The 12620-nt window shown below is 40.9% G+C and overlaps 1 protein-coding gene across 2 annotated transcripts in view; it reads left to right on the forward strand.

Annotated features, from left to right (window-relative positions):
- Positions 1-12477, forward strand: part of plekhb1 (pleckstrin homology domain containing B1) — a 32467-nt gene extending 19990 nt beyond the window's left edge. For both annotated transcript variants that reach the window (XM_039744266.1, XM_039744265.1), the window contains exons 5-6: positions 7111-7204; positions 8698-12477. In XM_039744266.1, coding sequence (XP_039600200.1) covers positions 7111-7204; positions 8698-8828 — 225 coding nt within the window. In that variant the 3' untranslated portion in view covers positions 8829-12477. The remainder of the gene's footprint in view (positions 1-7110; positions 7205-8697) is intronic.
- The last annotated feature ends 143 nt before the right edge of the window (positions 12478-12620 follow it).

Consider the following 12620-nt stretch of genomic DNA (forward strand, 5'->3'; position numbering starts at 1 on the left):
ATCAATTTAAAATGTTACAACTTTTACTTCTCAGTAATATCATTCAGAGAAGGCATGAAGGGGTTTGGAAATCTCTCTCCATTATATACAAAAAAATCCTGGGATGAGATGAGACTTTTTAGCCTGGGACGAGACGTGACTTTTTCAGAGAGATACTTTCAAGCCCCGCGAGATGAGACTTTGTGCCAAGAGATTTAACCATGCCTGGGGCCAGAAATAAAAGACAAAGAGTGGATGACAAAGCAGAACGCAAAAACGTTGGTGCAAAACACAATGCAGAGCAAGTTAGAGATTATGAAACTACTAAAATTTGAAAGTGCCAAGAAAATGATAGGTAATGATTGCATTAGAACTAACAAACGGAAATTATTAAACGGTGAAATAACGGAGCAATGAAAAGAGAATTAATATATTGTTCAGATTTAAACTAAGTCGGAGACTTGTAGATCATCTAATTCGTGTTGCCATCAGGGAAAAGTAGTGTTCCTTCCCAATGAAGAGGCTTAACAGTGAGAATTAAAAGATTTGTTGTTTGGTAAAAGTGAAATCCACATACATGAGCGGAGAGATGTGAAGTGGCTGGCGCATAGCGCAGGCCGGGGGGTTGACAAGCAAAGTGAGCAGGGGACAAAGCCCCCTAATATTAAAAAAAGTATTTCTATTGTTTTTAGTTTCCTTTGTACTCTGCATTGGGATGCAAAGCGTAATGTATATATGACAGCATTTCTCATGCTTTGTGGCCTTGGAAGAGGAGGTTGGGAAAACACACTGATGGGACCCACCAAAGAGGACTTCAGATATTTTAACCACATTAAAATCATATTCTAGCAAAAAAAAAAAAAGTACATGAAAGAATTGGAGTCAGCAACTCAAAAAACCTACCGTGATAAGTAAAAAGAGCCTAAAAGATTTCAGAACAATGTAGAAATATTATTAAAACAACAACAAATCATTGAGAGCCAATGACAGCCTTTTGCCCTGCTCGGGACTCTTGCAAATGGCCACTGAGCTTGAAGTCTGTGGGTTTAGTAAGGTTAACTGTTTGAAAATAACCTGGAAACTGACCAGACTGTTAGATAAAGGCACTGCTCCATGCTGCCCTCGAGGAGGGGATCGACACAATGGTGTGGCCAACAGGAAAATACGTGATTTAACACAACCAGACCACAAAAGTGCTAAAATGGCAAGGCATACAAAGATAAAGCGCTAAGAGTACAAACAAACTCAAATCCTTTGGCCAGCTTGTTTCTGGGCTTCGGTGGGCCTCACGAGTGAGCACGGTTAATGCGTCGGTTCCCAGCGAATGCTCTGTGTCTCAATTTGACTTAGTTTCATAGGCCACTTTGGAGAATGGAAATGAAACACGAAGTCAGTCCATTAGGATTTTGTTTGGCGGGACTAAGCATTTAACCTCCACTGCCATTCCCCGCTGAGGGTCTTCCGTTTCGAGTCGATATCCCATCTGCCATAATTGGGTTGCTCTGAGTTCTGTGACAGAGCCATTCCTGCTTGGCTGCTGGGACAGATGCCAGCTTCCTTTCGAGCTGAGAAGGACAAAAGCGGCAGAAAGAATGAAAAGCTTCCACAAAGCTTTGAATTAGACAGGAGACAACCATTTTTAAATTAAACTCTTTGACCTGAATAAAAGAACACATACATCAGAACAGAATACATACCCTTTAACTTCACTTTATAAAGCTTTAGTTTTCCTGTTTTTTTATCCATCGCTACAGCCGTTTTACCCCAGCATGAATTTTGGTGAATGGCAATTAAGACCATAAAGCATGATGTGTTAGCATTCAGAGTGCAACTCCGCTTAAAAGGCGACGACCCTTTGGGTGTTAAATGGATGCCAACAGGTTAACAGCTGGCACCCGTGTGCCAGTCCGCTCTGTAGGGCATGTCTGTAATTACTGCCGGCGGCAGGGATCTATTAGCTGTGCCTTCATTTTGGGTCGCGCCTGGGATTTCTTCACCGATTGCTGTGATTTACCCTACAGATGTGTCCCCTGTAATTTGCCTAATTAAATTTCGTCTTTGATGAATAATTTGTGAATCTCTACTTAAAATTCAGCACTTGTGCCTAATTACCCAATGAGATTCACAGTTTTGGGCTTCATCTACAAGCCGTTACATCTGAGCTGTTTAATACAGGTTTTTGTGATTGGGGGGCAGGTTTTAAGGAAACACAAACCTGGAGTTTCTATAGCAGATAAACATCAACAGGATTACCAAGAGGGTGCGCTTGGCACACCATCATTAACATAGAGTAGAATTAGGAATTCTTAGTGAACTTGTAACTGGCACCAATGTAGTGAGTCGGCAGATGAAGCTGTCCAATTTCTGATCGCAGCGTCCCAGAACTGCTCTGGCAACAGATGAGACTGAAGAAAAAGCAAATTCTGGAAGCTTTGCCAGTTTACCACAGGGCACACTTACCTTGGGGTGAAGTCCAGTGCTTGATGAGTGTTAAATATCTCCATTAAAAGCTTCATCGTGGCCTAGTGTGAGCACTTCCTCTGATGGATTTGTGTCCCATATATGGCTGCTGCTTTGCACCAATGCTGTTCTACTGCCTGTGATCCTGTAATGGAAAAAGAGGGAGAGAGAAAACAAAAAAAGGATGGCTGCATTAAAAGATGAAACCAAGAGTAGTGAACATGGATTCTAAAGGATTGTATTAATCAGTCTGGTGAAAATCAATGAAGGGATTTCGTTTTAGGAATTATTTGCATTCAAGTAGAAGAAGTTGTTTGCAGGGCTGCAATTGATCACCAAAGTACGAGGTCAACACTAAATCCTCAGTCAAAAGCCCAAACTTTGTCCGAACCAGAATCAAAATCTTACATTATCAGTTTGCTCACACACAAATCTGCCATGGGAATTAGTGTTGAACACACATGGCTGTCTTTTAAAGTGTGACTGTGATGACACCAGGACTCAGGCAAGCACTGTGGGATGAGAACAGGCTTCCTGGCCAGGGAGGACTTTGAGTTATTACATTGATGGGAGGTCCGAGAGGAACAACAGATGGATCAGCCAAATGTACGTAAAAATAATTCTATGGCCAACCAGAGTAAAATAATGGGTGGACCAAGAGAAGCTGGAATTTGGGAGTGGTTCCATTCCCCAAGTGCTAGGTGGCAGTGGTTGTCATATGAGAATCTATTTGGGACATCCTAAGAAAATGGAGTCCGGAAATGTATCCCTGTACAGGACCCTTGGGGCTTATAGAGGGAGCTGTCAGAAGATGACCAATCTTCTTTGTTTATGACCCAGAAGTGCTTCGTGGAGGAGACAGAATGATACCGGAAGTATTCCCAGGTCAGGTATATAAGGAAGCCTGCCGCTGCAGAAAAGGGAGTCAGAGACGGGAGGCAGGGAGCAAAGCTCAAAGGAGGTGGAGAAGGAGGAAGGAATAATTTGATTTATCATTTATTGTATTGTTTGTTATTGTGATTGAACAAGGACTGAGAAAGTGCTTGGGAGAAGAATAACAATCATTTATTTTATTCCATTTACATGTGGTGTACTGCTAGATCTGTGGTTTGGGGCTCTCTGGTGTCCTTGTGTGGTCACACTAGCATAGTCGGCAGGATTTTCTGGCCATCTGTTTGGCAGAAAACCTGTTTTTTTTAAATTTGTGACCAAAAGCCAGAATGGTTAACACACACGGGCAGCACCTCACTTCTTTCCAAGAATGGGCCAAAAATTCGGTAAGAAAGCCAGCCAACGACAAGTCGATCGATGGGCAGCAGATCCCTGGTCACCGTCTGGGAAGCCTGTTCTCATCCCACAGCAAAGACCAACAATGTGCAGAACCCAAAGCTGAAAATGGTGGCGCCCATGGAAAAAAAAAATTTTGATGGAATGACAGAATAATGCTAAAAATCTATATGATAGAAAGCTAATGCTTCAAAATATATAAACAACGGCTAGTACAGCATTTCTGATACCAATCAGCTTACCTCTCAATCCAGAGTAGACAGCTTTGGGTTCGCTTGATTTGGAGTCTGGTTTTAAAAACCAATGGCTACACTCACAGATCAGTGTCCTGACTAGTAAGGAGTGAAGCAATTTGTGTGAATCCTGAATTCACAACAAAAATGAGACTTTTTGCTTCACAAAAAAAATGTATCAAATAAATTTCTGCTTCATTTCTATTGAAATTATGCCATTGCCTCTAAAAGGAGCATTTTCATTCATTAATTTCATATGCATCTCCCTTAGTATTTCAATAAAGATCTCAGCTGGAAAAAAATCACTGGAAGTGTGCACTGGGATCAGGTGACTGCCAAGCAACGTCATTGGGTTTGGCAGCAGAGACCGAGTTGTGTGCATGACACAGCATTTTTGGATGCCGTCAAGTGAAAAATAAGCAGCATTAAAAAAAGAAACTGCACTTCTCTGGTCTGAAAGAGGGGTACAAACTGAACTGGTGTGTGTCAAAGAACACTGCTGACTGAAGGCTCATTCATGCCAGTATGTTAATCTGTTTTTCAGCCCACCAAAAAAAAAACTTTAAAACATCAAAGCACTCTTTGGCTGTGAAACAAATGTGTGTGTCAGTGTATGTGAATCGAAGCTCGCCTGCCTCACTCATCACTAGTCCTAACTACAGAACTGACCGAGACTGGCAGCACATTCCACATTAGGCCATGTGGCTACAAGGTCAGCAGGCAATTCATTCCTGCATCCCACACACCAAGTCTAAAAAGTCATATAGATCTGCAATTGTCTTACATACAGAGTCCACCCAGTCCCCCACCCCAGGGCATAGTTTCACTATTATTTTAAAGATGCTATTTGGCCATTAAGTGCTCAGCTGGACTTGGACAATCTAGCACTCTGTCGCTCTATGACACAATGATCGGTTTCCCCAGCTTGCCAAAGCAGTGACCACCTCACTTGCCACTTTCCAGTTGCAGCTGGTTTTAAGTCGCTTGGGTGCCCAAATACTTATTTCCTCTAATACAACGATCTCTTCTACCCATTTTGTGGCAGCACGCTGTAAGCCATCTTTTTAGGAATCTGGGTTGGGGTTATCAGTGTGCCAGATGAAACCACGGGCTTCTACAATCTGGTGCCATTTATTTGATTCTGTATGCCACTTTCAAAGGTGCCTACTGCCTTCTCCAATTCCTGCAGATGGTCATCTGTGCTCATTTGGGCCATCTGGGGCCCTTTAGAACAGAGTAGGCCCCTCAATCATAATACTGTTCGGCACCATAACACCACATAACACTATCCACTCAAGTGGGGAAAAAAAATGAAAGATGGCAAACCCGTGCTTTCTGCATGTAGCCATTTGTTGTTGCCCCTTACTGCCTTTAGCACCATGTTCATGCTTGTGGACTTACTTGGACCTTATTGTTTAAGTACTTACTTATCCCCTGGAGTTGGTTTCATGTTTTCATTTTTTTGCCCCTACAATAATCTCCTTCGGGTATGATGGTATGACTTGCTCCTTAAAGAACATAACATAGCATACACATATTTGAAGAAACCATACTTCTATCCCATCTCTCTTATGTTCTTGTTATCTAAGATGTACTGTAGAATGTTTGTGGTCTTCAGACATTCCCTGGAGCTCCTACCCCACAGACCTTGTATCTGTCTGCTAAGATGTCCTATCTGTGATTTGCAGAACACTGTGGCTCCCAGTTCTCCAAATGAGGCCTCCCAAGATCTGCATGGGCTTAAGCTCTTTTGAATTGTAGCCTTTGTACTAGCATCTGTCCACTGCCTGGGAGCAGACAACGATCAGCCCTTTAGGACTCACAAGTCTTGTTTGTAAGATGTATGTTTTGGCCATCAGAGTCATCCCCTGCTCATGTTTTATTAGGTTTCCTTCATACTTTTATATTCCACCCAAGCCTGAGCTTCTTTTTCAGGTTGAACTGTAGCCAGAGTGTCTTCTAATCCACTTGACTTTGTGTCTGCTCTCATTTCTGTGAGTGATTTATTTGCAGATGCCATCACTACCTGCAGCACTAACCTCTATGGATCACAATGTTTGCCCCGTACCAAAATGTGAAAACTAGCATTCCTACTATCCCACTTGTGTTTCATCCCCATATGATGGGATTACAGGAATAGGTTTGTATTCAAAAGTGCCCTTGTTAATTATTAACAGCACTATTTGTAAAATCCTAGAAAGCTCAGGGGGTTTTGTTCTGCAACGAGCACTCTCCAACTGAGACAACCTGCAGGAGAGACAATCAGTTTAATCAGAACTGAGCACGGACGCGGGGGCCATCGGTCTTTCAAGAGATTTGAAGGCAGTTGCTTAAACTATACTTAGGGGTCTATTCATTTTTACTTAATTTTCAGCATTTCTAAGCATCTTGTTCATCTCAAATTCTAGAATATGAAAATAAAGGTTAAAAAATTGGATTTAATTTTTGCTGGATATGGGTTATTACAATAAGTAAAATAGTTTTCAAAAGAAATGGGAAGGTTCTATATAATGTATTATTATTATAAACATACTGTAAGAAATGTGTATAGATATTGCCAGACTTACAGTTCGCTCTCTTAACAAAATGGCAGGCAATGAACAATGAGCTCTGTGAACCCTTGTGGCTGCTCTTTTTTTTTTTAACCTTGACTTATTTATCACTTTACTTTGATTTTAAAGTCTGAATTGCTGCCATTTCAGAACCTGATTCCTTATTTACTCATTTTTCACAAGGCCCTGTGACTCCTAGTGAAGAAAGCAAACTTATTAAAACCACAGGCAGCACCACAATTTGGGGCATCCATCTAAGTCATTGTAGTATTCACGCAAATTTTAATTGAACTCATGAATTAAATATGGACAGTGATTATAATTATTTTAATGTTCCATTTATGTCCTTTATTGTTATGCTTGTATTGCCTATTTAATATTCAAAGAAGAGTCAAGAATCTGATGAGCTCCAGAAAACATACATAAAAACATCTCACAAGCGAGAGGTGACCATTCACTCCATCAGACTGGTTTGTCTAGCTAATAACTGAGCTCTCCCAATGTCTCATCCAGGTCCTTTCTGAATGTTCATCAAGGTTTTTGGCTTCATCTTTTTGTTCCGAGTATAAAGAACCCCCACTTGCTCATTTTCTCCTCAGGTATACGTATATGACCCCTATGAAGACTCGTACCACACTGTACCTCTGGATGGCCACAACGCAGTCTACATTAGCCCAGGACATGGCTACCTAGGTATGCTATTATTTTATGCTGTAAGGCAGATGGCAGTCTACAAGCACAGGTCAAGTGTTTCAGAAAGTAGCATTTAACCCACTTGGATATATTAGCTCTGAAACAACAAATTTAGGTGCTGTGCTTTCTTTACTTACGTGGCTTTGTCAGACTCTTCAAAATGCCACTTGGAGGCGCTCAATTCAACCTCCCTCTAAATTAGCAGGCTCTGGCAAGTTGCCACCAAAACTTATCGTACTTGAATCACTTGATGGCCCCGTATTTATAGATTTGGAACTGTCCCATCTCCCCATTCAAAGTACATTCTATAATGAACTCCATTCCAGTTATTCTCTTTCTAAAACATGGCAAAGACTCTGTATCCTGCAGCAACTGTTGTCCGATTTCTCTTCTAAATGCTGAACAAAGTTACTGGCAAAGCTGTTACCAAAGTGCTTTCAAAGAGCGGTTCACAAGCTAGTCCACCCAGATCAGAGCACCTTCAATTACGCCTTCAATCTGAAGGTAATGTCCGTCATTTACTTTGTATTCTAAACATGGCCCCTCTCAACCATATTTAACTGTAATTTAGTTAAGTTAGACATGGAGAAAGCTTACCCTAGCTGGTTAGATGTCAAATTTTGATGAAGACTTATTAATATGGTTCAGATGCTGTATATTCTTCTTGCACGGACAGAATTCTCACCATTTTGACAGTACTTAGTGGTACTTTAAAGTCACTAAAGCTGCGAGGCAGGGATGACCACCATTACTGTCCAATATATCTCTTGAACACCTCAACATTGCCCTTTGTTCTAAGGACTAGATTACCCCCTTTTCCATTCACACTTACTATGATGAAAGAGATCTTTAGACCGATGGCAATTTACTTTTTCTTGGCGATGCCCCCTTACATCTGCCCCACTTGTTTCAACTTTATGCAGTATGTTCAACAGGTTATTGGTTCACAAAATTAATTGGCCAAAGTCTACCTCTTATTCCCTAAATTATCTTTGTGAAGAAGCTGCTGTTCTTCACCCTGAACCAGGCCAATTCAATGTATTAGACGCTTCTAGACACTGTAATCTCCAGATATCTAAGTGTTAGAAAGTCCAAAGGTGTCTTCTGAATCTTGGTCCACACTTTCTTTGTTATGTCTGACAAGACTAGACCAGCTATTATTAAAATGAAAGCAGTTCCCCAATTAAATAATGTTAATTGTGGTAGTGCACAGAGGGTAGATGGAATTGTGAAAGGTTTCCGCTAAGCAGTCCTGTCCAGTTTCGCGGGAGACTCCGCCCAATTTCAAGCTTTACAAGAGTAACTATAAACAGCCCTTTCCTCCTCTTCCTTATTTATCAGTAGGGTTGAAATCCAGAGACTGTACAGGCCACTGAACCAATCATTTATACCAATGCAAGAGGTGCTGAAATTTCAATGCTGGCAGGTTGGATGGAGAACTTTGCCAGCTTTAGGTTACGTAATCCTTTGGTTTTTTTTTCTTCTTCTTCCAGGGCCACACCATGTTGTTGTGCACCAGGAGCCATGCTTTAGTATGGGAGAACAGGTGGCACTTGGCATGCTGGCAGGAATGGCGACAGGTGCTGCTCTACGTTCTCTCATGTGGATGCCCTTCTGGATCTGAGGACACAGCACTTATTACTGCAGTCATTTTGAAAGTGAAACAGGCATCCAGATTCACAGCATGTGTCCATTTCCTCCACTATGTGTGTCTTACTATTTGACTGGCTACCTGTCTGCTTAGTTAAAATAGATGTCCACCACATTGTGACAATTCTTCCCAAGACACCATTGTACACTTTTTGCTTCAGAAAATGTAAGTTTACAACTGAACATATGGCAGGCAATGACCAGAGAACCCAATCAAGTAACAGCTGAATGGCAAGAGCAACAGTCTCTTGAGTTCTTTTTGGGTGTACTGTTGCCATTCTTTGTGTTCATTTCTTGGTGAACAACTGCAAAACACGTCACCTAATTTACTCAAGACATTTTCTTGAGCGATCCATTAATTTTTTAAGATCACAATTTGTAGTACTCAACTTTGCGAAGCCCATGCCAAAAAAGACTAAACACAAAATAGAAACCAACCCAAGATGGGACCTCCATTCTCCACAGCATCCATTCACCCTTATTAACATTAAGTGCATCTGTAGAATGTGGGAGGAGAGTGGCCGACGACTTCACACAGATACTGGCCAAACCTATAGTATGTGAAATGGCACGTCTTCATGTTAAATACCACCACCTTTACCGGTGACCACCATGCATGGAGGATTAGGCTTTCACAATGAGCACTGTACATTTCTATGGTTTGGAAATATCATCTGCTGTAATGCTTTGATACTGTGCGGCCTACAAGTTTGGAAATTAATGTGATGAAATCCAAACATCAATGTGGACACAAATTCACCAGGACACGCAACAGCTAAGCAGCACCGAGATGATAACACATTTTGTGGCATTTCACAAAGCACTCCGTCTCTTTTGAAACTTACACTTTCATTCATTATGTTAACTGACCCCAACATGGGATAATTTGGCAAATCTTCATTCAATGAGGAAATAAGGTTGTTCCACATTTACTAAACAAAGACAACATTTACCAGGGTCTGTGTCGACAAGACAGTTTTTATAAATGTTTGGTGAAAATGAGCATTTGTGCAGGAGGAACGCACCAGAGACCTAATTTGACAAACATTTTCAAAATGTTTTTAACGACATCTCCAAATTCAAGTTCTGTTCTTTTGTGTCTAAACATCCCAAAGATGAAGTGGCATCCATCACTTACTTAACATGTCTGTACTAGAAGCCACTATGAACATCTCCCCCAAATTTAAACTACTCAAAAAAATATGAAGACACTGAATTTAGAAGAACCACTACAGTGACAAGTAGGCATGTAGCACATTTAGAATTTAGTCATGAAGGAGTTGGTTAGTTTAAGCTGCATATGGTACACACAACATGAGTACAAGTCATACTTGAGGAGGAAGAATCAATTCAGAAGAGATCATTGACATAAATAATTAACACCCCATAATGCTTAAATGTATATAAATGCTGGGCAGAGCCAGTTTTTCATGATTTTGGTTGCAGGGTTTCATCTCATAGGCCCACCTGACAGGAGACCCACTGACATAGATGACAGCTCAGATGAGGTCAGTGTGAAGAGCCATCATGAGCTCAGGCAACAGCAGACTAAAGAGCCATCTTTTTGACCAAAAGTTTATGGATTGATACAAGAAAATAAATAAATAAATAAAACACCCAATTCCTGATCATCAGAATGCAAGTGTTAGTCTCACATGAGATGTGCTGCAGTACTGTTGTGGAAGCAAGAGGAGGCACAAAGGCTTGTTTCCTCAAGTTAGGGGTCCTGGTCTCTCTCATCACATACGTCCTTACTATGTGTTAGAAATGGCCCAACTCAAAAGTCTTTCTGATATTCATTAAATATTAGCTAATTCATTGGTGACACTATTGATTTTTGCTGTTGTGAAGAATTGTAGCATTTGCTGTTTTGAGGCCTTTGGATTTGCGTGATGTGTTGAGGGGCTGCAGTGCTTGTGTTTGTGAATAAAAATGAGACACGCCATCAACTGATGTACTCTGGCTTTGGCTTTACAGGAACGCCACTCTCCTGCCTGCCAATCAAACACATTTAAATCCGAGCTCTTTAGCGGAGTGCTAGAACAGAACAAGTTTGGTGGGTTTGGCAGTGAGGTATGCATTCCTTTCTTCATTCAAAGATAAACATTCCATTTGAGAAACAAAGATTTACTTTGCTACTTTATACATTTCTCTTATAATGCTGGACTTGAATTAGTGCAAATCAGAGCTGTCAATCTCAGATGCCAGGGGGTCGCAGTGGCTACAAGTTTTCTTTCAGGTCACTTTTTAAATTGGTAACCACTTGCTACTGTTAATGAACAGACCTCTTTTGCTCTGTTTCTGGCAGACTTGCTTTTTAAAACTCAAAACCTTTTTTTCTTTTCTTCCTTAACAAACAGCTAAGTAATAACATGATACAATGCTAGCCAACAGATGCCCAGCTAAATCAGGGGACCCCAACATTGCTCCAGGAGGGCTATCATCTTTTCTCCAAACAATTTCTTAATTAGAAGCCATTTCTTGCGGTTAGTAAAATGTATTATTTAAGTCTGTGTCTGTTAGCAGTTACAGTGAGTAAGCAGGAAAAAGTAAAGCAACTACAGGACCCCAGATACCCACTGAACGGCCATATCAATGTTGCCAAATGTCTCAAATCGCGTAAAAGCTTCATGTTCAAAAGACCTCTAGACTCAATGGCAACAGCAACAAGGTTGGACTTAGGGTGCATCAACGGCATTAGCTCAGAAGTGAGAGAACATCTACCCGCTGGCAGTGGCCTAGACTGGCCAACATGGAAAAGCCTTAACCACCTGCACATCAGGACTGGTAGATCCAAAGTCAAGTAGGGGTGCTCTGATGACAAGAACCTTTGTGACTGCGGGGAAAGACAGACCATGGCACACCTCCTGATCTGCCAATTCCTGGGTAAACCATGTACCATGGAGGACCTCACCGTGCCATAGCCTGTGCTTGCCATTGGAATGGCATATGAAACTTTTGGTTTTAAGGGTTCAAGGAAAAGAAGAAGAAGAAGCAGCATTTACATTAGGCCAGACCTGGCAATTCCAAAACTGCTAATTTGCTATTTTTCTGAGAATTTCATCAACATGTTTTGTTGGCTGCACCAGCTCAGTATTTCAAAGAACCTCTCTTTGTTCTGTTCACATATTTTACAGAAACAAATAACAATCTAATGGATATAAACGTGCAAGTGAAATCAAGTTAGCTGATCATCTGTTGGCTTGCTTTGCATCAAATTATTTTTTGCAAAAGGTAACTAAGTAATTCTAAACAAGTAAATCACAAGATAGCAAGGACCCTGTTTAACCTACAGTTGGTTCCTAATTAAAAAGTGGCTGGAATGAAAACATGTGAATGATGATGATGATGTGAATGTTACACCCCTGATGTTTAAATTAATTAGACAACAATTAAAACTGCTAACCTTTGATTCTTCTCCACTGTCTTTGTGAAGCGGCCATATTGTGCAGTTGACAGATACAAGTCCTTCAACAAGGCAAGAAACCCTGGTTAACATCCTCAAGCTCCCAGGAGAAAAATGAACTTCCAACTACAGAGGCAGTGTCCGTTTTTAACCTTTACTGTTTTGTTTCTGTAATAACCATAAATTGATTAATGCTTTGTTACTTACCTACTGCTGTATCTGCTGTATTGAATGAAGGTCATTAAATTCTAGGAGTTTCTTGATCGGAAAAGCTTCTGTCTCTGTCATTGTTCCCTTTCAATCAGCCACAATCTGTTAAGAGAACCCTAACAAGGAGAAATAAAATCTGTGCAGAACCTT

Source organism: Polypterus senegalus, chromosome 2, assembly GCF_016835505.1.
Source record: "Polypterus senegalus isolate Bchr_013 chromosome 2, ASM1683550v1, whole genome shotgun sequence".
NCBI lineage: Eukaryota > Metazoa > Chordata > Cladistia > Polypteriformes > Polypteridae > Polypterus > Polypterus senegalus.